At 43.3% G+C, this 27,171-nt stretch overlaps 1 protein-coding gene across 1 annotated transcript in view; it reads right to left on the bottom strand.

The window, feature by feature from the left end:
* Window positions 1-6,131: 6,131 nt before the first annotated feature.
* Window positions 6,132-27,171, bottom strand: part of LOC143766829 (uncharacterized) — a 193,805-nt gene continuing 172,765 nt past the window's right edge. The window contains exon 8 of the mRNA XM_077254810.1: window positions 6,132-11,335. Coding sequence (XP_077110925.1) covers window positions 9,639-11,335 — 1,697 coding nt within the window. The 3' untranslated portion in view covers window positions 6,132-9,638. The remainder of the gene's footprint in view (window positions 11,336-27,171) is intronic.

Here is a 27,171-nt window from a genome sequence, read left to right as displayed (position 1 = left end):
GCCGTGACATACTCCACGTTTCCTGGGCACACTGAAAACTTAAACCAGCCCTACCCCCCACAACTTTAGCCAAATGACCCCCCAATTTTCAAAGGCTACGGTTGTGAATTCCGCTCTTGGGCTCCCTCCGGTGGTTGTAAGTGGCACTTTTGTGAGTTCTGCTCTTGGGCTCCCTCCGGTGGTTTTAAGTGGAACGGCTGCTCCTTGGATTTAGCAGTCAGCAGCTGCTTCCACTGATTGTCTATTCTGGCTCGGCTATTTAGCCTGGCTCTATCCTTCAGCCAGTGCCAGTTGCCAATGGTTCCTGGTTGGATTCACATCTCTGCTTGGACTTCCCCGATATCCTGACCAGTTCAGCAAAGATAAGTCCTTGCTTTGCTCTTTGCAGTCCACATGTTATGGACTTAATTGTTCAGTACATTCTATGTTTTTTCTAGTCCAGCTTGTCAGTATGGATTTATTCAGTTAAGCTGGTAGCTCTGGGAAGCAGATTTACCCTCCACACCTTTAGTCAGGTGTGGAGATTTTTTTAAACTTTGTGGAGGATTTTTCTAGTTTTTAATACTGACCGCACAGTATTCTGTCCTGTTCTATCTATCTAGCTAGAGTGGCCTCCTTTGCTACATCCTGGTTTCATTCTGCGTATGTCATTTCCCTCTCCACTCACAGTCAATATTTGTGGGGGGCTGTCTATCCTTTGGGGATTTTCTCTGAGGCAAGATAGCTTTCCTGTTTCTATCTTTAGGGGTAGTTAGTCCTCCGGCTGTGACGAGGTGTCTAGGGAGTGACAGGAACATCCCACGGCTACTTCTAGTGTTGTGTTAAGCTCAGGAACTGCGGTCAGTACAGGTACCACCTCCTCCAGAGCACGTCCCATGTTGCTCCTAAACCACCAGTTCATAACAGTACAACTGGCCCAAAATGAGTTAAATGCATCTCAAAAGAAGGAAAAAAAGTTCTGAGCCATTTTTTTTCTGCAGTCTGTTTTGTCTTTTTTTTCCTCTTAATCTCTGGGTGGTTCAGGATTTTGGCACTGGCATGGATGTTCAGGGTTTGTTTTCTCGTGTGGATCAACTTGCTGCAAAAGTACAGAGTATCCAAGATTATGTTGTCCAGACTCCAGCTTTAGAGCCTAGAATTCCAACTCCTGATTTGTTTTTTAGGGACAGATCCAAGTTTTTGAACTTTAAAAATAACTGCAAATTGTTTTTTGCTTTGAAACCCCGTTCCTCTGGTGATCCCATTCAGCAGGTTAAAATTGTCATCTCTCTGCTGCGTGGTGACCCTCAGGACTGGGCATTCTCCCTTGAATCAGGGGATCTGGCATTGCTGAATGTAGACGCATTTTTTCAAGCGCTCGGATTATTGTATGACGAACCTAATTCTGTGGATCATGCAGAAAAAACCCTTTTGGCCCTGTGTCAGGGTCAGGAAGCGGCAGAATTATACTGCCAGAAATTTATAAAATGGTCTGTGCTCACTAAATGGAATGAGGGTGTCCTGGCAGCAATTTTCAGAAAGGGTCTTTCTGAAGCCCTTAAAGATGTTATGGTGGGGTTCCCCATGCCTGCTGGTTTGAGCGAATCTATGTCTCTAGCCATTCAGATTGATCGGCGTCTGCGCGAGCGCAAAGCTGTGCACCATATGGCAGTGTCCTCTGAGCGGAGTCCTGAGCCTATGCAATGTGATAGGATTTTGACTAGAGCAGAACGGCAGGGATTCAGACGTCAGAATAGGCTGTGTTTTTACTGTGGTGATTCTGCTCATGTTATTTCTGATTGCCCTAAGCGTACTAAGAGGGTCGCTAGGTCTGTTACCATCAGTACTGTACAGCCTAAATTTCTCTTATCTGTGACCCTGATTTGCTCATTATCGTCCTTTTCTGTCATGGCATTTGTGGATTCAGGCGCTGCCCTGAACTTAATGGACTTGGAATTCGCTGTGGTTTTTCCTTGCAGCCTTTGCAGAGCCCTATTCCTTTGAGGGGCATTGATGCTACACCGTTGGCCAAGGATAAACCTCAGTATTGGACTCAGCTGACCATGTGCATGGCTCCAGCACATCAGGAAGATTGCCGTTATCTGGTGTTGCATAACTTGCATGAAGTTGTTGTACTGGGTTTTCCATGGTTACAGGAACATAATCCGGTGCTGGATTGGAAATCTATGTCTGTGACTAGTTGGGGTTGTCAAGGGGTACATAGTGACGTTCCTTTGATGTCAATTTCCTCTTCCCCCTCTTCTGAAGTCCCTGAGGTTTTGTCGGATTTCCAGGATGTATTTGATGAGCCCAAGTCCAGTTCCCTTCCTCCACATAGGGACTGTGATTGTGCTATTAACTTGATTCCTGGCTGTAAGTTCCCTAAGGGCCGACTTTTCAATCTGTCTGTGCCAGAGCATGCCGCCATGCGGAGTTATGTTAAGGAGTCTTTGGAGAAGGGGCATATTCAGCCGTCTTCGTCACCATTGGGAGCGGGATTCTTTTTTGTTGCCAAGAAGGATGGCTCCTTGAGCCCCTGTATTGATTATCGCCTTCTTAATAAGATCACGGTCAAATTCCAATACCCTTTACCTTTGCTTTCTGATTTGTTTGCTCAGATTAAGGGGGCTAGTTGGTTTACTAAGATTGACCTTCGAGGGGCATATAATCTTGTTCGTATTAAACAGGGTGATGAATGGAAAACTGCATTTAATACGCCCGAAGGCCATTTTGAATACCTTGTGATGCCTTTCGGGCTTTCTAATGCTCCATCTGTGTTTCAGTCCTTTATGCATGATATTTTCCGCAATTATCTTGATAAATTCATGATTGTGTATTTGGATGATATTTTGATTTTTTCCGATGATTGGGAGTCTCATGTGAAGCAGGTCAGGATGGTATTCCAGATCCTTCGTGATAATGCTTTATTTGTGAAGGGATCTAAGTGCCTATTCGGAGTTCAGAAGGTCTCTTTTTTGGGTTTTATTTTTTCTCCCTCGTCTATAGAAATGGATCCTGTTAAGGTCCAAGCCATTCATGACTGGATTCAACCCATGTCTGTGAAGAGCCTTCAGAAATTTTTGGGCTTTGCTAATTTTTATCGCCGTTTCATTGCCAACTTTTCCAGTGTGGTTAAGCCCCTGACCGATTTGATGAAGAAAGGCGCTGAAGTGACGAATTGGTCCTCTGCGGCTGTTGAGGCCTTTCAGGAGCTTAAACGCCGATTTACTTCTGCCCCTGTGTTGTGGCAGCCGGATGTTTCTCTTCCTTTTCAGGTTGAGGTTGATACTTCTGAGATTGGGGCAGGGGCCGTTTTGTCTCAGAGGAATTCGGATGGTTCTTTGATGAAACCATGTGCCTTTTTTTCCCAGAAAGTTTTCGCCTGCGGGGCGCAATTATGATGTCGGCAATCGGGAGTTGTTGGCTATGAAGTGGGCATTTGAGGAGTGGCGACATTGGCTTGAGGGAGCCAAGCACAGCGTTGTGTTCTTGACCGATCATAAGAATCTGATTTACCTCGAGTCGGCCAAGCGGCTGAACCCTAGACAGGCTCGATGGTCCCTGTTTTTCTCCCATTTTGATTTTGTGGTCTCGTATCTTCAGGGATCTAAGAATGTTAAGGCTGATGCCCTCTCAGAGTTTTTTGCCTGATTCTCTTGGAGTCCTTGAGCCGGTTGGCATTCTTAAGGAAGGGGTAATTCTTTCTGCCATCTCCCCTGATTTACGGCGGGTGCTTCAGGAATTTCAGGCTGATAAACCTGACCGCTGTCCAGTGGGGAAGCTGTTTGTTCCTGATAGATGGACAAGTAAGGTAATTTCTGAGGTTCATTATTCAGTGTTGGCTGGTCATCCTGGGATTTTTGGGTCGAGATTTGGTTGCTAGGTCCTTTTGGTGGCCTTCCTTGTCGCGGGATGTGCGTTCTTTTGTGCAGTCCTGTGGGACTTGTGCCCGGGCCAAGCCTTGCTGTTCCCGCGCTAGTGGGTTGCTTTTGCCTTTGCCGGTCCCTGAGAGGCCCTGGACGCATATTTCCATGGATTTTATTTTGGATCTTCCTGTTTCCCAGAAGATGTCTGTTATCTGGGTGGTTTATGACCGGTTCTCTAAGATGGTCCATTTGGTACCTTTGCCTAAATTGCCTTCCTCCTCTAATTTGGTTCCATTGTTTTTTCAGCATGTGGTTCGTTTGCATGGCATTCCGGAGAATATTGTGTCTGACAGATGTTCCCAGTTTGTTTCTAGGTTTTGGGGGTCCTTTTGTGCTAGGATGGGCATTGATTTGTCTTTTTCTTTGGCGTTTCATCCTCAGACAAATGGCCAAACTGAGCGAACTAATCAGACCTTGGAAACCTATTTGAGATGCTTTGTGTCTGCTGATCAGGATGATTGGGTGGCTTTCTTGCCATTGGCCGAGTTTGCCCTTAATAATCGGGCTAGTTCGGCTACTTTGGTTTCGCCTTTCTTTTGTAATTTTGGTTTTCATCCTCATTTTTCTTCGGGGCAGGTTGAGCGTTCTGATTGTCCTGGTGTGGATTCTGTGGTGGACAAGTTACAGCAGATTTGGACTCATGTGGTAGACAATTTGACGTTGTCGCAGGAAAAGGCTCAACATTTTGCTAACCGCCGTCGGTGTGTTGGTCCCCGGCTTCGGGTGGGGGATTTAGTCTGGTTATCTTCTCGTTATGTTCCTATGAAGGTTTCTTCCCCTAAGTTCAAGCCTCGGTTTATTGGTCCTTATAATATTTGAGATTATCAATCCGGTGTCTTTTCGTTTGGCCCTTCCAGCCTCTTTTGCCATCCATAATGTTTTCCATAGATCTTTGTTACGGAGATATGTGGTGCCCGTTGTTCCCTCGGTTGATCCTTCTGCCCCGGTGTTGGTTGAGGGGGAGTTGGAATATGTGGTTGAGAAAATTTTGGATTCTCGTTTTTCGAGGCGGAGGCTTCAATATCTTGTCAAGTGGAAGGGTTATGGCCAGAAGGATAATTCTTGGGTTGTTGCCTCCGATGTCCATGCCGCCGATTTGGTTCGTGCTTTTCACTTGGCTCGTCCTGATCGGCCTGGGGGCTCTGGTGTGGGTTCGGTGACCCCTCCTCAAGGGGGGGTACTGTTGTGAATTCCGCTCTTGGGCTCCCTCCGGTGGTTGTAAGTGGCACTTTTGTGAGTTCTGCTCTTGGGCTCCCTCCGGTGGTTTTAAGTGGAACGGCTGCTCCTTGGATTTAGCAGTCAGCAGCTGCTTCCACTGATTGTCTATTCTGGCTCGGCTATTTAGCCTGGTTCTATCCTTCAGCCAGTGCCAGTTGCCAATGGTTCCTGGTTGGATTCACATCTCTGCTTGGATTTCCCGGATATCCTGACCAGTTCAGCAAAGATAAGTCCTTGCTTTGCTCTTTGCAGTCCACATGTTGTGGACTTAATTGTTCAGTACATTCTATGTTTTTTCTAGTCCAGCTTGTCAGTATGGATTTATTCAGTTAAGCTGGTAGCTCTGGGAAGCAGATTTACCCTCCACACCTTTAGTCAGGTGTGGAGATTTTTTTAAACTCTGTGGAGGATTTTTCTAGTTTTTAATACTGACCGCACAGTATTCTGTCCTGTTCTATCTATCTAGCTAGAGTGGCCTCCTTTGCTACATCCTGATTTCATTCTGCATATGTCATTTCCCTCTCCACTCGCAGTCAATATTTGTGGGGGGCTGTCTATCCTTTGGGGATTTTCTCTGAGGCAAGATAGCTTTCCTGTTTCTATCTTTAGGGGTAGTTAGTCCTCCGGCTGTCACGAGGTGTCTAGGGAGTGACAGGAACATCCCACGGCTACTTCTAGTGTTGTGTTAAGCTCAGGAACTGCGGTCAGTACAGGTACCACCTCCTAAAGAGCACGTCCCATGTTGCTCCTAAACCACCAGTTCATAACAGGCTACCTATTATTGTAAGGTAAATTAAGATTGACAAGCTTTAAGTAACAAGAATTGATGTTTTTGGCATTAAAATGGGCACTGTAGGTGTTTTCCTGGCCTCCACTCACTGCCGACTATGCTTCCCCATTGACTTGCATTGGGTTTCGTGTTTCGGCCGAACTACGACCCCGACTTTGCAAGAAGATCGGCCAATTTCACTCGACTCGACTTTTGACAAAGTCGGGTTTCGCAAAACTCGACTCGACCCCAAAAAAGTAAAAGTCGCTCAACCCTACTTTACAGCCTATTATCATAAATCACATCTCCATAAACTCAAATCATGATAGCCAGATAGTATATAATATATGTATGCTGTTACTACCAAGTAATAGCGCTCCCCATAAGCACTTTACCAGATTGTGAAAACCTATCCCAAACCAGCCTTCATGGATGAAGAGGGAACAGCAACTGTATCTTGGTCGCACAGGGATCAAATATCCCCCAATAAGACAGTAAATAATTGGGTTTGTATCCAAAATCCCATTTTCCTTATTTATGATTTATGATAATAGGCTGTAAAGTGTTCTTTTGGTATTTACCTGATATTTATGTGGACCCTAAAACCTCTACCCATATTGTTGGGTTTTTTAATTGTTTTTAATATTTTTGTGTGGTGTTTCCAATAAAAATTGTCACTTTCGTTTTTGGAATTTGTGGCAGAACTCAATGATATTTACAGGATGGAACAAGTGATAAGCCAGACCTAAGGAAATACCGATAAAACATACAACACATGTGCCCCCTGGATCGTATATAGGGAGACACCTGAATTAGAACATTGGCTTTCAAGAACCTGACGATTCACATATCGGCACGTACCCGGTTCGCTTTGTCAATTTGTCGCTCAGACGTTGGAGAGATGAGACGGCCACGTTCCCCTCCATACGTATCCCACCTCCCCTCCTAATTTTCATCCCCTCCTGTTCCTCTTCCTTTCTTTTTCTATACTTTCTTTGTTTGTCCTCTTTCTTATCTAGATTCAATTTCCTTTATACAGAAGGTGTTATTAAATACCTTTATTGTTCTTTTATTATTAATATTTTACAGTGTTATCATAACCAGCAACATTATTTGACAGCAAACAAACTTACGCAGACCTGGGAGATGCTGTATTGTAATACTCGACAGGTTTGTAACATTACTTGGTAACTTGCTGACTTATCTGATTGTTCTCCTGTACGTTATATTTCAATAAACTTGATTTATATAAAAAAACAAATATCCACATATTTGGTATTGCCGCGTTCAAAATTGCTTGATCTATCAAAATGAAAAAAGAATTAACCCAATCACGTAGCGAGAAAAAAAAGTCAAAACGCAACATTTTATGGTCACCGCTAGGGTTGAGCGACTTTCATTTTTTTAGGGTCGAGTCGGGTTTCGCGAAACCCGACTATCTTAAAAGTCGAGTCGAGTCAAATCGGCCGACCACCACGAAAAGTCGGGCATCGACCGAAACACGAAACCCAATGAAGATTTTTCTTTTTTTTTCTTCTCTCTCTCTCCCCTGAACGTGAAGTCTTGTTTTACACATTACAAATCACTGTAACACGCAACCGAAAAAATGGCGATAGGTGTGCACGCTCCCTGACACCTATGTCATCACTCTGCCACTCCTTCATTGGCTTGAAAAATGGCGCTAAACGCGTCATTCAAAACACGACTTTGGCGCCAAGTTCGCGTACCGCGTGGCCAACCCTACGCTGGGATCGGGTCGGGTTTCATGAGACGCCGACTTTGCCAAAAGTCGGCGACTTATGAAAATGACCGATCCGTTTCGCTCAACCCTAGTCACCGCAACATTTCATTAAAATGTAATAACCGGCGATCCAAAGAATGTATCTGCACCAAAATGGTATCATTAACAACGGCAGCTCTGCACACAAAAAATAAGCCTTCACTCAACCCCAGATAACGAAAACTGGAGATGTGACGGGTATCGGAAAATGGCGCAATTCTTTACCTAATAAAGAGGAGTTATTTTTACTGATAAATGTTTGTTTTGGGTCATCTATTTTCTGTTGGTATTTGGTTTATCTTTTAAAACTCCCATATAATATTCCATCCTTGAATGCACGACGCGCATCATGTTTTTGTACAATTTGTCAATAATATATATAGGCTCTCCCGGTCTGAGTTATTTTTGAAAGTCAACAAAATACGATTTTCCTGTAATTCATTTCTCACCCTCTAAGTATAATAATGGCTTTTCCCTATGTGGGATTTTTGATGTTTATAAAGGTTGACAACTAGTTGGACAAGCCCTTCTCATTCCTCATGTTTGGGCCTGTTAAAATAGAAATCCTCATACAAACCTCCCATGGTGGCAGTGATGTTGGTGCTCGTGTTCTTGGGGCTCTTTTGAGGTTTTTACGTCATGTGAGCACTGTGCCCAATCAGCGCTGACATCACTGTCCCCACCTTCAGACAAATCAAGCATCATGAGGCAGTCAGAGAGCAGCCGCGGTCCTGGCTTCCTGTTGATGTTCAATACCTTCGAAGGAAGGAGCAGTGAAGCTGCCGCTGATTGTGTGCAGGGCTCAACACCGCTGAAGTGGAGCTGGCAGGCCAGCTGAATGTGAGTGTTTTTATTTTAATGAGGCCAAACATGAGGAATGAGTTCACTGAGAAAAAAATAAAAAGATACATATAACATATTTTTTGGACTATAAGATGCACATAGGTTTTAGAGGAGGAAATTAGGCAGAAAAAAAGCAAAAATGTGGTCAATTCTGTACTTATTATCCCCTATCCTGGTATATATGGCCCCCTCACCCACATCCTGATACACATGTCCCCCTCATCCGAACCCTGATACACATAGCTCCCTTATCCCTAGCCTGGTATGCATACCTCCTCATCCCTATCCTAGTATGGGTATGCATAACCCCATCCTAATAATGGTATGCAGGGCCCCCATCTCATCCTAGTATGCAGGGCACCACCCTATTCTGGTACGATTGGCCCCCATCCCGGTCCTGGCATGCAGTGCCCCCATCTCATCATAGTATGCTGGGCCCCATCCCTATTCTGGTATGATTGGCCCCCATCCTGGTATGCATGGCCCCATCAGAAAACATAAAAAAAGAAAAGAAAAACAACCATTACACTTACCTACCCTGAGCGGGGTCTAGGACAATTTGTCTGCACTACTAATTAACAGCTGTTACAATACCACACTAGGGCAGTCCCCATAGGAGGAAAAAGACAAGAATTATACTGTATTGTCACATACTATCTATTCCTGACACTGGAGTGGCTTACAGACTTAAGCATATAGTTTGAGGTCTGGGATCTGCCAATATGTGGCTAGTTTTCTGATTTTAGTTTTTTGTCTAGTCTCACATGAATATAGGTCAATATTAAATAGTCTCCTTTGGTGAGGACGATGAAACCCGTAGAAATTAGGTTCTTGGAGAGTGAGTGTGTATACGTCACATCACCTTATATACTGAGCTGTAGGGTACATGTTTTTTCCTATTAGTCACCTACTGACTAACCTTCAGGGGGTAAATTATGGGTATAGTTTTACATTTGGAATTAATAAAGTTTAGTTTTATCCTATTTTCATAAGAGACAACATATTTAAGAAGATTCAATTTTGGTTAAAACTATTCCATATTATGAAATAAAAAAGGCTTCTCCCCTATGTGACGTCTCTGATGTTTATTAACAGTTGATTTCCAAGTAAAATATTTCCCACATTAACAAAATGAAAAAGGCTTCTCCTCTGTGTGAGTTCTTTGGTGTTCATCACGATTCCCTTTTCGGTTAAAACATTTCCCACATTCTGAACATGAAAAAGGCTTATCCCCTCTGTGGGTTCTTTGGTGTTCATCACGATTCCCTTTCCGGTTAAAACATTTCCCACATTTTGAACAGGAAAAAGGCTTTTCCCCAGTGTGAGTTCTCTGGTGACTAACAAGAATCACTTTCCATTTAAAACATTTCCCACATTCTGAACAGGAAAAAGGCTTCTCCCCTGTGTGGGTTCTTTGGTGCTCATCACGATTCCCTTTCCGGTTAAAACATTTCCCACATTCTGAACAGGAAAAAGGCTTTTCCCCTGTGTGAGTTCTCTGGTGACTAACAAGAAGCACTTTCCTTTTAAAACATTTCCCACATTCTGAACAGGAAAAAGGTTTCTCCCCTGTGTGAGTTCTATGGTGATGAACCAAATCTGATTTCCGGTTAAAACATTTCTCACATTCTGAACATGAAAAAAGATTCTCTCCTGTGTGAGTTCTTCGGTGATCATCACGATACCCTCTGTGGCTAAAACATTTCCCACATTCTGAACATGAAAAAGGCTTCTCTCCCGTGTGAGTTCTTTGGTGTTCATCACGATTCCCTTTCCGGTTAAAACATTTCCCACATTCTGAACAGGAAAAAGGCTTTTCCCCTGTGTGAGTTCTCTGGTGACTAACAAGATTCACTTTCCATTTAAAACATTTCCCACATTCTGAACAGGAAAAAGGCTTCTCCCCTGTGTGGGTTCTTTGGTGCTCATCACGATTCCCTTTCCGGTTAAAACATTTCCCACATTCTGAACAGGAAAAAGGCTTTTCCCCTGTGTGAGTTCTCTGGTGACTAACAAGAAGCACTTTCCTTTTAAAACATTTCCCACATTCTGAACAGGAAAAAGGCTTCTCCCCTGTGTGAGTTCCATGGTGATCAACCAAATCTGATTTCCATTTAAAACATTTCCCACATTCTGAACATGAAAAAGGCTTCTCCCCTGTGTGAGTTCTATGGTGATGAACCAAATCTGCTTTCCATTTAAAACATTTCCCACATTCTGAACAGGAAAAAGGCTTCTCCCCTGTGTGAGTTATTTGGTGACGAACCAAACCTGATTTCCATTTAAAACATTTCCCACATTCTGAACATGAAAAAGGCTTCTCCCCTGTGTGAGTTCTATGGTGCAGAACCAGACATGATTTCCGTTTAAAACATTTCCCACATTCTGAACATGAAAAAGGCTTCTCCCCTGTGTGAGTTCTATGGTGCTGAACCAAACTTAATTTCCGTTTAAAACATTTCCCACATTCTGAACATGAAAAAGGCTTCTCCCCTGTGTGAGTTCTTTGGTGTGTAACAAAATGTGATTTGCTGTTAAAACATTTCCCACATGCTGAACATGATAATGACTTCTTTGCTTTAGGAGCAGTTTGTTTTTTAATGCCTCTTTTGTGACTTTGACTTTCCTTAGTAGTCAGTAATGAATCAGAAGATGGGACCTGTTTCATAGGATCAGATGACAGATCTTTGCTGTGAATGGATGATGATATATCTGGAGTAACAGCAATCACTTCAGTTGTATCTTGTAGGATCTCAAGATCATCAGATTTAAAAATTGAAGAGGTCAGCTGTCCCTCTGATCTCCTTGTACAGTCATCTGCTAAGATAAACAATTTTTTTTAATAAGATATCCTCGAGTTTTACATTTTTGAGCATTTCTACTTAAACTGTACATAAAATGGCAGTCTATGTAAAAAAACTTTAATTATTTACCATGACAATGACAGTTCACAATTAATAGAAAACCTTGTTGGATAAGCCAGTAGTGCATGGTGTTCAACTGTTTGTTCATTCTGCCTTCCAAATATCGAATAAAAAGAAACCAATCAATGCTATGTAGGTGAAAATAATACCAATTCTCATCTCAGAAAAAACAAGCTCACACTCAGGTCCATCATCTGTCAATGGAAAAACAGAGGTTCCCACACTATTATTGGCTCAAAGGCTGTTGAAAAGTAATAGTTTCTTTAAACCAATCCAGCAAAATCCGCTCTCACTTCTGAGTCTTGCAGTGTGCTCAACCAACATTTAGGATCCCTGTACTTAGCAATATTATAGTGAGAAGAATCCAGTTAATCTGTGGTGTGTGTCTCCTGGAGCACAATCTGGGCATTATGTGCTGGGTAATAAAATGGAAAATGTGTAATTTTCACTCTCCAACATCCACTTCGTGCTAATTTTCAGAAAGTGGCTGTGGAGTCAATATATTCATTCCACCTACAAATGTGGTCATAATTGTTGGTACCACTCGTTTAATGACAGAAAAACCCACAATGGTCACAGAAATAACTTGAATCTGACAAAAGTAATAAGAAATAAAAGATCTATGAAAATGAACAAATAAAAGTCAGACATTGCTTTTCAACCATGCTTCCACAGAATTAAAAAAAAAAATAAAACTCATGAAATAGACCTGGACTGAAATGATTGTACCCTTAATTCAAGCGCTTCCTGACCGCCAACAGTAGATAAACATCGAAGCTAGCAGGGCTTTGTGCAGCGCCGACGTTTGTCTATGGTCAGCGGTTTTGTGCTCATCGGGAACCCCACATACCTTATAACAAGGGGATTCTGGCGCCCAACACTTCCTGTGACCCCTGACCTCATAGAGACCTGATTAGTTCAGGTCCTGATGATCTCAGCGTAACACCAGCCAATGAGACAAATCACTAGTAAAGTTTGTTGTAGCAACCAACTTTCCCGGGTGATCTGCCTCATAAAAACGCTGTTTCTCCTCAGATCTCCTGTCAGTGTCAGATCAACGATCCTATCATGCTAGGTCAAATTTACAGACACCAACTAATGTCCTAGAAATGAAAAAAATGTTAAGACTTACATTTGCTATGGGGCTTGTTAACAAAAATTCGGTCCTATTGGTCCAACCGCCCTGTTCAAGCCACCCCTATGTTTTCTGCTATTCATCCTAGGACCTGTTATGAATTGCTCATGAGATTTTGGCATTTTAACGACAACAGTCGATGCCTGCCCAGAAATGCCCCAGAACATGACAGTTTATTCAAAATCAGACCTATCATTGAAGACTTGACTGAAAAGTTCTTAAAGCTTTACACCCTAACAGAAAACATTTCCATTGATGAGTCCCTTGTAAAATTCAAAGGAAGACTCCACCTCAAGCAATTTATTCCTTCTAAAAGGGCAAGGTTCAGAATAAAGCTCTATAAAATGTGCAAGAGACGAGTTCAACCAGATACACATCAGCTTTTCACATTTATGAGGGGAAAGATAGCCAACTAAACCCACCAGGATGCCCTACTTATCTGGGGACTTCTGGAAAATCGTTAGGGAGCTGATAACTCCATTTTAACAAAAAGGCTACAATCTGTATGTTGACAAGTACTACACCAGCATACCCCCATTTAAAAGTCTGGTTGAACATAACATGGGGGCTTGTGGGACCATTCGCAAAAACCATCAGGGGTTTCCACAATCATTGGTCAATGAAACGTACCGAAAGGGGCAGTCAGGGGCTTTACGCAATGGATAGATGCTTGCCCCGAAGTATAAGGATAAATAAGATATTTTTATCCTGAGCTCGATCCACACAGATGCCACAAGGGCCACTGCAGACCAACAGGGATCCACTGCTCCAAAACCTGTGTCTGTCATTGACTAAAACAAATGTATGGGGGGTGTGGAGCTTGCAGACCAGGTTCTGCAACCATACCAGTTATCAAGAAAATCATATACCTGGCATAAAAAGTTAGTAATTTATTTGTTTCAGGTGGCCACATATAATTCTTTTGTGTCACACAAAAAAAGCCAGAAATGCAGATACTTTCCTTGATCATTGAAAATCTTGTTTTTGAAAATGTTATCCCCGCCAATCCTTTAAAATCTGAAGATTAGGGTTGAGCGACCTTTAGTTTTTTAGGGTCGAGTCGGGTTTTGTAAAACCCGACTGTCCTAAAAGTCGAGTCGAGTGAAATCGGCCGACCACCGTGAAATGTCGGGGTTCGGCCGAAACACGACACCCAATGAAGAATTGGTTTTTTTTATTGTTTTTTTTTTCTCTCTCTCTCTCTCTCCTATGTCATCACTCTGCCGCTCCTTCATTGGCTGCAAAAATGGCCCTAAACGCGTCATATGAAATGTGACTTTGGCGCCAAGTTCGCGTACTGCGTGGCCGACCCCACACAGGGATCGGGTCGGGTTTCATGAGACGCCGACTTTGCCAAAAGTCGGCGACTTATGAAAATGAACGATCCGTTTCGCTCAACCCTACTGAAGATGTCAGAACTCACTGAGTGACATTTTATTGCACTCATTCCAGCAACTGAAACAAGAAAGATCCCCCAGAGAAGATGTCGTGTATGTTCCAAGAGAGGAATGAGGCGTGATACCCGCTATTATTGCCCACAATGCCCATCATTGCCAACCTATTGCCTCCATGACTGATTTACAATCTTCCACACAGAACCACGTTTTTAAACTGTTTTGACATTCAAGCATTTGGTTTATTTAGTGACAGACACATTTCAGTAGAGCTGACCTAACAATTTCCGGGGGTAGGTGGGGGATGTCTCCAGAGACACAAGCTGGGCACAATATATTGGGCACTACAATGACATTTTTGCTCTAAAACTTCCACGTGTTTCTGGAAATCATCCGTGTAGTGAAAATGGTCACTATATTCATAGATGAAAAACCAGAGGGGTGTTATTTCCAAAATGGGGTCACTTCAGGAGGGATTCTGTTGTTCTGGCACTTAGCAGCTCTCCAAAGTGCCATAACAGCAGAATCCCCCCTGAAGTGACCCCATTTTAGAAATGACACCCCTCTGGGAAATGGAAATGACACCCCTGTGCGAATTTATCTATGGGTGTAGTGACCATTTACCTATCTACCTATTTTCCAATGTAAAATTTGGGGTTAAAACAACATTTTAGTGGTTAAAATGTTATTAATTTTTCTTCGCTGCCCAATGGTGTAATTTTCTATGGAACAGCTGTGGTGTCAGTATGCTCACTGCCCCACTATAAGAATTCATTCAGGGAAGTATTTTGTAAAATGCAGTCACTTTTGGGGGCTTGTGCTGTTTTGGCACCACAGGGGCTCTTACAATGTAACATGTCACCCACAAACAATTCCAGCAAACTATGCTCTCCAATATGGCGCTCCTTCCCTTCTGAGCTCTGCCATGCGCCCAAACAGTGGTTTACCCCCACATATGGATGTCAGCATACTCAGGACAAAATGCACAACAACTTTTGGGGTCGAATTTCTCCTGTTACCCTTTTTTTAAAAAATTGAGGGCGAAAAGTCCATTTGTTGTGGAAAAAATATGATTTTTTATTTTCATGGCTCTACGTTATAAACGTCTGTGAAGCACCTGTGCGTTAATGGTGCTCAATACACATCCAGATAAGTTCCCTAAGGGGTATAGTTTCCATAATAGTGTCACTTGTAGGGGGTTTCCACTGTTTAGGCACATCAGAGGCTCTCCAAACGTGACATGGCAACCACTAATTTTTCCAGCATATTTTACATTCAACAAGTCAAATAGCGCACCTTCTATTCCGAGCCCTGCCGTGCACCCAAACAGTAGATTTCCCCATATATGGGGTATCGATATACTCAGGAGAAATTGCAAAACAAAATGTGTAGTCCATTTTCTCCTGTTAACCTTGCAAAAGTAACAAAAATTAGGTTTAAAGGAACATTTTTGTAAAAGAAAAGTAAATGTTTATTTTTTCCTTTCACATTCCATTCATTGCTGTGAAGCACCTGAAGGGTTAATAAACATCTTGAATGTGGTTTTGAGCACTTTGAAGGGTGCAGATTTTAGAATGATGTCACTTTTGAATATTTTCTGTCATATTGATCACCCAAACTCACTTCAAATGTGATGTGGTCCTTAAAAAAATGGTTTTGTAAATTTTGTTCTAAAAATGAGAAATCATTGGTCAACTTTTAACCCTTACAAAATAAATTTGTTTCCAAAATTGTGCTGATGTCAAGCAGACATGTGGAAAATGTTTTAATTAACTATTTTGAGTGATAGGACTCTAATTTAAGAGCATAATATTTAGAAAATTGCCAAATTTTTAAAATTTTCTCCAAATTTCCATTTTTTTAACAAATAAACGCAAGTTATATCAAAGAAATGTTATCACTATCATAAATTACAATATATCATAAGAAAAAGTCTCAGAATCACCAGGATTAATTGAAGCGTTTTAGAGTTATGACCTCATAAAGAGACACTGGTCAGAATTGAAAATATTGGCCCGGTCACGAAGGAAAAAACAGGCTCTGGCGCGAAATGGTTAATATTTTGTTGCACAACCTTTTGAGGCAATCACTGCAATCAAACGATTCCTGTAACTGTCAGTGAGACTTCTGCACCTCTTGACAGGTATTTTGGCCCACTCCTCAAGAGCAAACTGCTCCAGTTGTCTCGTGTCTGAAGGTTGCCTTTTCCAGACAGCATGTTTCAGCTCTTTCCAAAGATGCTCAATAGGATTTATGTCAGGGCTCATAAAAGGCCACTTCAGAATAGTCCAATGTTTTCCTCTTAGCCATTCTTGGGTGTTTTTAGCTGTGTGTTTTGGGTCATTATCCTGTTGCAAGACTCATGACCAGCGACTAAGACCCAGCTTTCTGACACTGGGTAGCACATTTCTCTCTAGAATCCCTTGATAGTTTTGAGATTTCATTGTACCCTGCACATTCTAGACACCGTGTGCCAGATGCAGCCCCAGAACATAACAGAGCCTCCTCCATGTTTCATAGTAGGGACAGTGTTCTTTTCTTGATATGCTTCATTTTTCCATCTGTGAGCATAGAGCTGATGTGCATTGCCAAAAAGATAAATTTTTGTCTCATCTGTCCATAGGACATTCTCCCAGAAGCTTTGTGGCTTGTCAACATGTAGTTTGGCAAATTCCAGTCTGGCTGTTTTATATAATAATAATTATAATAATAATTTTATTTATATAGCGCCAACATATTCCGCAGCGCTTTACAACTTATAGAGGGGATTTGTACAGACAATAGACATTACAGCATAACAGAAATCACAGTTCAAAACAGATACCAGGAGGAATGAGGGCCCTGCTCGCAAGCTTACAATCTATGAGGAAAAGGGGAGACACAAGAGGTGGATGGTAACAATTGCTTTAGTTATTTGGACCAGCCATAGTGTAAGGCTCGGGTGTTCATGTAAAGCTGCATGAACCAGTTAACTGCCTAAGTATGTAACAGTACAGACACAGAGGCTATTAACTGCATAAAGTGTATGAGAACATGATGGAGGAACGTGATTATGTTGTTGTTTTTTATTAATAGGCCACACAGGGATAATTAGGTTAATGCGTTGAGGCGGTAGGCCAATCTGAACAAATGAGTTTTTAGTGCACGCTTAAAACTGTGGGGATTGGGGATTAATTGTATTAACCTAGGTAGTGCATTCCAAAGAATCGGCGCCGCACGTGTAAAGTCTTGGAGACGGGAGTGGGAGGTTCTGATTATTGAGGATGCTAACCTGAGGTCATTAGCAGAGCGGAGGGCACGGGTAGGTTGGTAGACTGAGACCAGAGAGGAGATGTAGGGTGGTGCTGAGCCATGGAGTGCTTTGTGGATGAGGGTAGTAGTTTTGTACTGGATTCTGGATTGGATGGGTAGCCAGTGTAATGACTGGCACAAGGTAGAGGCATCGGTGTAACGGTTGGCGAGGAATATGATCCTGGCAGCAGCATTCAGGACAGATTGGAGCGGGGAGAGTCTGGTAAAAGGTAGGCCAATTAGTAGAGAGTTACAATAGTCCAGACGAGAATGAATAAGTGAGACAGTAAGAGTTTTTGCAGAGTCGAAAGTAAGAAAAGGGCGAATTCTGGAAATGTTTTTGAGATGCAGATAAGAAGAGCGAGCCAGTGATCGGATGTGGGGGGTTTTATGATTTTTTTTTTCAACAATGGTGTCCTCATTGGTCATTTCCCAAGAAGTCCACTTTGGCTCATGCAACGACAGATGGTACGATCTGACACTGATGTTCCTTGAGCTTGAAGTTCACCTTTAATCGGTTTTTCTGGGCTCTTTTGTTATCATTCGTATTATCGGTCTCTATGATTTGCCATCAATTTTCCTCCTGTGGCCACGTCCAGGGAGGTTGGCTACAGTCCCATGGATCTTACATTTCTGAATAAGATGTGCAACTGTAGTCACAGGAACATCAAGCAGCTTTGAGATGTCTTATAACTTTTACCTTTAACATATTTGTCTATAATTTTCTTTCTAATCTCCTCAGACAACTCTTTCCTTCGCTTCCTCTGGTCCATGTTGACTGTGATAAACACCATGTCACCACACAGCACGGTGAGTATGAGTATCTGTAGCCCTATATACAGGCCACTCACTGATTCCATGATTGTAGACAATGGTGATGCTAGTTAGTGGACACACCGCGATTTAACGTGTCCCTTTGTCACATTATTTTCAGGGGTACCATCATTTCAGTTCAGGCCTATTTCATGAGTTTTATTTTTGTTTAAATTCTGTGGAAGCATGGATGAAAAGCAACATCTGACTTTCATTTCTTCATTTTCATAGATCTTTTAGGCTACGTTCACATTTGCGGTCAGTGCCGCAGCGTCGGGCGCCGCAGCGTCGCCGCATGCGTCATGCGCCCCTATATTTAACATGGGGCGCATGGCCATGCGTCGCACTTGCGTTTTGCGCCGCATGCGTCACTGCGGCACCCGCGTCCGGGCGCAGAGGACGCAGCAAGTTGCATTTTTGCTGCGTCCAAAATCAATGAAAAAAAGGACACATGCGGCGCAAAACGCAGCGTTGTGCATGCGTTTTGCTGCGTTTTTGTTTGCGTTGTGCGTTGCGGCGCCGACGCTGCGGCGCACAACGCAAATATGAACGTAGCCTTATTTCTTTTTACTTTTGTCAGATTCAAGTTATTTCTGTGACCATTGTGGGTTTTTCTGTCATTAAATGAGGGTTACCAACAATTTTGACCACATATGTATAGATTATAACCCTCACTGAACTAATTTATGAAATGGAATCACTTTATGGGGTTTCGAATATTCTTGATTTTTGCCATTTAGTCTTATTAGGGCTTCTGCATATGGTGTTTCCAATCTCATCTGTGATCTGTGTTGTGAACTCTGTTTTCGGACTCCCTCCTGTGGTCGTGAGTGGTACTGTGTGAGTTCTATCTTTGGGCTCCCCCTGGTGGCTCTTTTGTTATTCTGCGGGTCTGTGGCTGGGATCAGCTGCCTCGTCACCTGCTATTCAGGTTTTCTATTTAACTCACCTGGACCTTCACTCTTTGCCTGCTGTCGTATTCAGTGCTGGTTTTGATCTCTCCTGACTTCATTCTTGATCTGCCTCTCCAAGAGAAGCTAAGTTTTTGCTAGTTCATTTTTGCTCATCTTTGTTCAATATGTTTTCTCAGTATATGATGAGTTCAGTCCAGCTTGCTAATATGTGATCTTTTCGCTTGCTGGTAGCTCTGGGGTGCTGAGGTTCTCCCCTCACATCGTTAGTTGGTGTGGGGGTTCTTGCATCCTCTGCGTGGATATTTTTGGATAGGGTTCTGTACTGACCGCATAGATTCTTTACTGTCCTCTTTCTATCTAGTGATTAGTGGGCCTCCTTTGCTGAACCTGTTTTCATTACTGCGTTTGTGCTTTCTCCTTTACTCACCGTTATTATTTGTGGGGGGCTGTTCTAAACTTTGGGGTTATTTCTCTGAGGCAAGTGAGGCTTTTATTTCTCTCTAGGGGTAGTCAGTTTCTCAGGCTGTGAAGAGACGTCTAGGATTTCTAGGTACGTTCCACGGCTGCCTATAGTGTGTGCGGTTAGGATCAGGTTTGCGGTCAGTCCAGTTACCACATCCCCAGAGCTTGTCCTATGTTCTCTTACTTAGGCTACGTTCACATTTGCGGCCAGCGCCGCAGCGTCGGGCGCCGCAGCGGCGCCGCATGCGTCATGCGCCCCTATATTTAACATGGGGGCGCATGGACATGCGGCGCACTTGCGTTTTGCGCCGCATGCGTCGCTGCGGCGCCCGCGTCGGGGCGCAGAGGACGCAGCAAGTTGCATTTTTGCTGCGTCCAAATCCAATGAAAAAAACGACGCATGCGGCGCAAAACGCTGCGTTGTGCATGCGTTTTGCTGCGTTTTTGTTTGCGTTGTGCGCTGCGGCGCCGACGCTGCGGCGCACAACGCAAATGTGAACGTAGCCTTAGCTGGTCAGATTTGTGATCCTAAGCCACTAAGGATCATAACAGTACAGCAGGCCTTTAAAGTGTTAAATGCATCGCAGAAGCGGGATAAGAGAAGTCCTGAGTGCATTTTTTTTTCTTTGCTGCAGTTTGTCTTGCTTCTCTCCTCCCCTTAATCTCTGGGTGGCTTTGAATTCAGCTGCAGACATGGATATTCAGAGTTTGACTTCTAATATGGATCAGCTTACTGCAAGGGTACAAAGCTTTCAGGACTATGTCTTTCACAGTCCTATGTCAGAGCCTAAAATACCTATCCCTGAGTTGTTTTCTGGAGCTAGATCTAGGTTTTTGAATTTTAAGAATAATTGCAAGTTATTTCTTTCTTTGAGACCTCGTTCCTCTGGTAATCCTGCTCTGCAAGTTAAAATTATTATTTCCTTGTTACGTGGTGACCCTCAGGATTGGGTCTTCTCCCTGGCGCCAGGAGACCCCGCATTGCTGAATGTGGATGCGTTTTTTCTGGCGCTTGGTTTGCTTTATGAGGAGCCTAATCTTGAGGACCAGGCAGAAAAGGCTTTGCTGACCCTTTCTCAGGGTCAGGATGAAGCAGAGGTTTATTGTCAGAAATTCAGGAAATGGTCAGTGCTTACTCAATGGAATGAGTGTGCCCTGGCAGCAACTTTCAGAAAGGGTCTTTCCGAAGCCCTTAAGAATGTTATGGTGGGGTTCCCCACGCCTGCGAGTCTGAATGAGTCAATGGCTTTGGCCATTCAGATTGATCAGCGTTTGCGGGAGCGCAAACCTGTGCACCAACTGGCGGTGTTTTCTGAACAGAAACCTGAGTCTATGCAATGTGACAGGATTCTGACCAGAATTGAACGGCAAAATCATAGACGTCAGAATGGGTTGTGCTTCTACTGTGGTGATTCTGCTCATGTCATCTCAGATTGTTCTAAGCACACAAAAAAGTTCGCTAAATCTGTCACCATTGGTACTGTACAGCCTAAATTCATTTTGTCTGTTACTTTGATTTGCTCTCTGTCATCCTACCCTGTGATGGCTTTTGTGGATTCAGGTGCTGCCCTGAATCTGATGGATTTGTCATTTGCCAGGCGCTGTGGTTTTGTCTTGGAGCCTTTGCAGTTCCCTATTCCATTGAAGGGAATTGATGCTACGCCATTGGCCAAGAATAAACCTCAGTACTGGACTCAAGTGACCATGTGTATGACTCCTACACATCAGGAGGTGATTCGCTTTCTTGTGTTATATAATTTGCATGACGTTGTCGTGTTGGGGCTGCCATGGCTGCAGGCTCATAATCCAGTCTTGGATTGGAAAGCAATGTCTGTGTTAAGTTGGGGTTGCCAGGGAATTCATGGTGATGCTCCTTTGGTATCAATTGCTTCCTCTACTCCTTCTGAAGTCCCTGAGTTTTTGTTGGACTACCAGGATGTATTTGATGAGCCCAAATCCGGTGCCCTACCTCCTCATAGGGATTGTGATTGTGCTATAAATTTGATTCCTGGTAGTAAGTTCCCTAAGGGACGACTGTTTAACTTGTCTGTGCCGGAACATGCCGCTATGTGGAGTTATGTAAAGGAGTCTTTGGAGAAGGGACATATTCGCCCGTCCTCGTCCCCTCTTGGTGCAGGATTCTTTTTTGTGGCCAAGAAGGATGGTTCTTTAAGACCCTGTATATTTTATCGCCTTCTAAATAAAATCACGGTCAAATTCCAATACCCTTTGCCATTGTTGTCTGATCTGTTTGCTCGGATTAGGGGGTCTAGTTGGTTCACCAAGATAGATCTTCGTGGTGCGTATAATCTTGTGCGTATAAAGCAGGGCGATGAATGGAAAACAGCATTTAATACGCCCGAAGGCCATTTTGAGTACTTGGTGATGCCTTTTGGACTTTCTAATGCCCCTTCTGTGTTTCAGTCCTTCATGCACGACATCTTCCGAGAATATCTGGATAAATTTATGATTGTGTATCTAGATGATGTTTTGGTCTTTTCTGATGATTGGGAGTCCCATGTGAAGCAGGTCAGGATGGTATTTCAGGTCCTGCGTGCCAATTCCTTATTTGTGAAGGGCTCAAAATGTCTGTTCGGAGTCCAGAAGATTTCCTTTTTGGGCTTTATTTTTTCTCCTTCTACTATTGAGATGGACCCAGTCAAGGTCCAGGCTATTCATGATTGGACTCAACCTACATCGGTTAAGAGTCTTCAGAAGTTCTTGGGTTTTGCTAATTTTTACCGTCGCTTCATCGCTAATTTTTCTGGTGTGGTTAAGCCTTTGACGGATTTGACCAAGAAGGGTTCTGATGTGACTAACTGGTCTCCTGCGGCCGTGGAGGCCTTTCGGAAGCTGAAGCGCCGATTTTCTTCGGCTCCAGTCTTATGTCAGCCAGATGTCTCTCTTCCCTTCCAGGTCGAGGTTGATGCTTCTGAGATTGGAGCAGGGGCTGTTTTGTCGCAGAGAAGCTCTGATGGCTCTGTGATGAAGCCATGTGCTTTCTTTTCAAGAAAATTTTCGCCTGCCGAGCGGAATTATGATGTTGGTAATCGGAAGTTGTTGGCAATGAAGTGGGCATTTGAGCAGTGGCGACATTGGCTAGAGGGAGCTAAGCATCGTGTGGTGGTCTTGACTGATCACAAAAATTTGATTTATCTCGAGTCTGCCAAACGGTTAAATCCTAGACAAGCTCGATGGTCGCTGTTTTTCTCCCGTTTTGATTTCGTGGTCTCGTACCTTCCTGGTTCGAAGAACGTGAAGGCGGATGCTCTTTCTAGGAGTTTTGTGCCTGACTCTCCTGGAGTTTCAGAACCGGCTGGTATCCTCAGAGAGGGGGTGATTTTGTCTGCCATTTCCCCAGATTTGCGACGGGTGTTACAGGAATTTCAGGTGGATAGACCTGACCGTTGTCCACCAGAGAGACTGTTTGTCCCAGATAGATGGACCAGCAGAGTTATTTCCGAGGTTCATTCTTCGGTGTTGGCAGGTCATCCTGGGATTTTTGGTACCAGAGATTTGGTGGCTAGGTCCTTCTGGTGGCCTTCCTTGTCACGGGATGTGCGTTTCTTTGTGCCGTCCTGTGGGATTTGTGCTCGGGCTAAGCCTTGCTGTTCTCGTGCCAGTGGATTGCTTTTGCCTTTGCCAGTTCCGATGAGGCCTTGGAAGCATATTTCTATGGATTTTATTTCGGATCTTCCAGTTTCTCGGAGAATGTCTGTCATCTGGGTGGTTTGTGATCGTTTTTCTAAAATGGTCCATTTGGTGCCTTTGCCTAAGTTGCCTTCCTCCTCCGATTTGGTTCCGCTGTTTTTTCAGAATGTGGTTCGTTTGCACGGCATCCCTGAAAACATTGTGTCTGACAGAGGATGCCAGTTTGTGTCCAGATTTTGGCGTTCCTTTTGTGCTAAGATGGGCATTGATTTATCTTTTTCTTCGGCCTTCCATCCTCAGACGAATGGCCAAACAGAGCGAACTAATCAGACCTTGGAAACTTATTTAAGATGTTTTGTTTCTGCTGATCAGGATGACTGGGTGACTTTTTTGCCATTGGCCGAGTTTGCCCTTAATAATCGGGCTAGCTCTGCTACTTTGGTTTTGCCTTTTTTTTGTAATTCTGGTTTTCATCCTCGTTTTTCCTCGGGTCAGGTTGAGCCTTCTGACTGTCCTGGGGTAGATTCTGTGGTGGATAGGTTGCAGCAGATTTGGAACCATGTGGTGGACAATTTGACGTTGTCACAAGAGAAGGCTCAGCGCTTTGCTAACTGCCGTCGCTGTGTGGGTCCCCGACTTCGTGTGGGGGATTTGGTGTGGTTGTCTTCTCGTTAGGTTCCTATGAAGGTTTCTTCTCCTAAGTTTAAGCCTCGTTTCATCGGTCCTTATAAAATTTTGGAAATCCTCAACCCTGTGTCATTTCGTTTGGACCTACCAGCATCGTTTGCCATTCATAATGTGTTCCATAGGTCTTTGTTGCGGAGGTATGTGGTGCCTGTGGTTCCTTCGGTTGATCCTCCTGCCCCGGTGCTGGTTGAGGGAGAATTGGAGTACGTGGTGGAGAAGATCTTGGATTCTCGTATTTCAAGGCGGAGGCTTCAGTACTTGGTTAAGTGGAAGGGCTATGGTCAGGAGGTTAATTCCTGGGTTGTCGCCTCTGATGTTCATGCGGCCGATTTGGTTTGTGCCTTTCAGGTGGCTCATCCTGATCGCCCTGGGGGTTCTGATGAGGGTTCGGTGACCCCTCCTCAAGGGGGGGTACTGTTGTGAACTCTGTTTTCGGACTCCCTCCTGTGGTCGTGAGTGGTACTGTGTGAGTTCTATCTTTGGGCTCCCCCTGGTGGCTCTTTTGTTATTCTGCGGGTCTGTGGCTGGGATCAGCTGCCTCGTCACCTGCTATTCAGGTTTTCTATTTAACTCACCTGGACCTTCACTTTTTGCCTGCTGTCGTTGTATTCAGTGCTGGTTTTGATCTCTCCTGACTTCATTCTTGATCTGGCTCTCCAAGAGAAGCTAAGTTTTTGCTAGTTCATTTTTGCTCATCTTTGTTCAATATGTTTTCTCAGTATATGATGAGTTCAGTCCAGCTTGCTAATATGTGATCTTTTTGCTTGCTGGTAGCTCTGGAGTGCGGAGGTTCTCCCCTCACATTGTTAGTTGGTGTGGGGGTTCTTGCATCCTCTGCGTGGATATTTTTGGATAGGGTTTTGTACTGACCGCATAGATTCTTTACTGTCCTCTTTCTATCTAGTGATTAGCGGGCCTCCTTTGCTGAACCTGTTTTCATTACTGCATTTGTGCTTTCTCCTTTACTCACCGTTATTATTTGTGGGGGGCTGTTCTAAACTTTGGGGTTATTTCTTTTGGGGTAGTCAGTTTCTCAGGCTATGAAGAGACGTCTAGGATTTCTAGGTACGTTCCACGGCTGCCTATAGTGTGTGCGGTTAGGATCAGGTTTGCGGTCAGTCCAGTTACCACATCCCCAGAGCTCGTCCTATGTTCTCTTACTTAGCTGGTCAGATTTGTGATCCTAAGCCACTAAGGATCATAACAGATATGTTCCTGTTGTCCTGCTGGAGTAATCTGCTCCCTACTTCAACCAATTGGAAAGTACCACACCGTACTAAAGCTCAAAGCACATGGCCGGAATCTGCCAGAAACAGCGTAGTTCTCCTCTGGTTCAGTCCTCTGTGCTCAGCTTGCGGCTAGTGTATTTGTTTACTGTTGTGACCATGGCTCGATTACTGACTACTCTTGTGTCTTCTGATCCTCTATTCTGTCCCTCTGGTTCTGACCCAGCTACCTGACTATTCAGCTTGCCATCTAATACAAAAGAATAGCAGGTAACACCATGGTTTAAGCCTAGGGGTGCCAGTGTAAGTCCATATCCATGTAAAGGTGTTAAAAGGCGATGAGCAAGGCAATCCTTGGGATATGGAAAGCAGAGAAGATAGTGCCAAGCATGTTCATGGTGGAGATCTTTTGAGCTGCCAGTTGACCATGAAAAGTGCTCCCAATACATTGTGTCTGCAAACTATTCCAGCTAGATCTGCATTGAAACAGCTAAATGGCGCTCCTTCCCTTCTGAACACTGCCATGTGCCCAGAGAGTAGGGGTACCACTTGTCTACATTTGGGTAAGATATACTTCACTAGCATCTATTCTATTTCAATATGAAGCCGTATACTTATCACTATGTATATTATAGGTACGCTCATCTTATTACTTGTGACCTCCCCACCAGGCTACATATACTAGGTGAGCTATATACAATACTATTTACACTTACCCAAGCATACGGTAGACTCATTTTATTGTATTTTATAGATACACTTTAGGGTGCATCCCTCATATCTCCTCTGTGACTTTTACACTAAGTCATCTACGTTAGGTAAGACACCATATACCCTATTATCTCGGCACACTATATACATTATATGTGATAGGGTCTTTATTGGTCTATATATACTATTGCAGCCTTTTCTTCTATGAACAAGCTGAAGCTCTACACTAAATGTCTTTCTAGACATATGGTTGCATCTGGTCAGTATATTAGCTTCACTGTTACGTCTTTATATGTCTTTTACCCTTGTACCTATCTCATACATGTATCCTTATCCTTTAGGGAGATTACTCTCCCATGAGCCTCTACAGAGTGAGCCCTAACATACATTTTGGCCTTTATTGAGGTGCAGTGACACCCATTAGTGACACCACAAGAGCAGTCGGGTATGTAGTTACTTCCTTCTCTCCCTTCCTTATGTGTTCCCTATCCTCACTTCCATCACCATGCACCCATTTGGAATTATATTATTTTGAGATTTACTTTGTTTTGTTATTTGTACCTTTCCTATATACATCTTGATGTATCCTTTTGGATTTTTTTTCTTGTACAATGTTTGATGCAGTTTCTTGAGGAAGGTCTTGTTCAGACCGAAACGTTTATTTGGACTGCAATAAAAATACTACTTTCTAAGCAACAGACGCAAATAAGTTGAGTGCCAATTTATTATATTATGTATTCACTGGTTTGGGGAACCTATTTTGTGCACCAACACAGCTGTGCCACGAAATACAGTTATATGAAAAAGTTTGGGCACCCCTATTCATCTTAAGCTTAATGCTTTATAAAAATTGTTTTTTTTTCAACAGCTATTTCAGTTTCATATATCTAATAACTGTTGAGCACAGTAATGTTTCTGCCTTGATGTGAGGTTTATTGCACGAACAGAAAATGTGCAATCTGCATTCAAACAAAATTTGACAGGTGCATAAGTATGGGCACCCTTATCATTTTCTTGTTTTAAATACTCCTACCTACTTTTTACTGACTTACTAAAGCACTTTTTTTGGTTTTGTAACCTCATTGAGCTTTGAACTTCATAGCCAGGTGTATGCAATCATGAGAAAAGCTACTTAAAGTGGCCACTTGCAAGTTGTTCTCCTGTTTGAATCTCCTCTGAAGAGTGGCACCATGGGCTCCTCAAAACAACTGTCAAATGATCTGAAAACAAAGATTATTCAACATAGTTGTTCAGGGGAAGGATACAAAAAGCTGTCTCAGAGATTTAACCTGTCAATTTCCACTGTGAGGAACATAGTAAGGAAATGGAAGAACACAGGTACAGTTCTTGTTAAGGCCAGAAGTGGCAGGCCAAGAAAAACATCAGAAAGGCAGAGAAGAAGAATGGTGAGATCAGTCAAGGACAATCCTCAGACCACCTCCAGAGAG

This window comes from Ranitomeya variabilis, chromosome 4, assembly GCF_051348905.1.
Source record: "Ranitomeya variabilis isolate aRanVar5 chromosome 4, aRanVar5.hap1, whole genome shotgun sequence".
Classification (NCBI taxonomy): domain Eukaryota; kingdom Metazoa; phylum Chordata; class Amphibia; order Anura; family Dendrobatidae; genus Ranitomeya; species Ranitomeya variabilis.
Note: the sequence above shows the minus strand (reverse complement) of the source record. Positions and strands in the feature narration are given on the sequence as shown.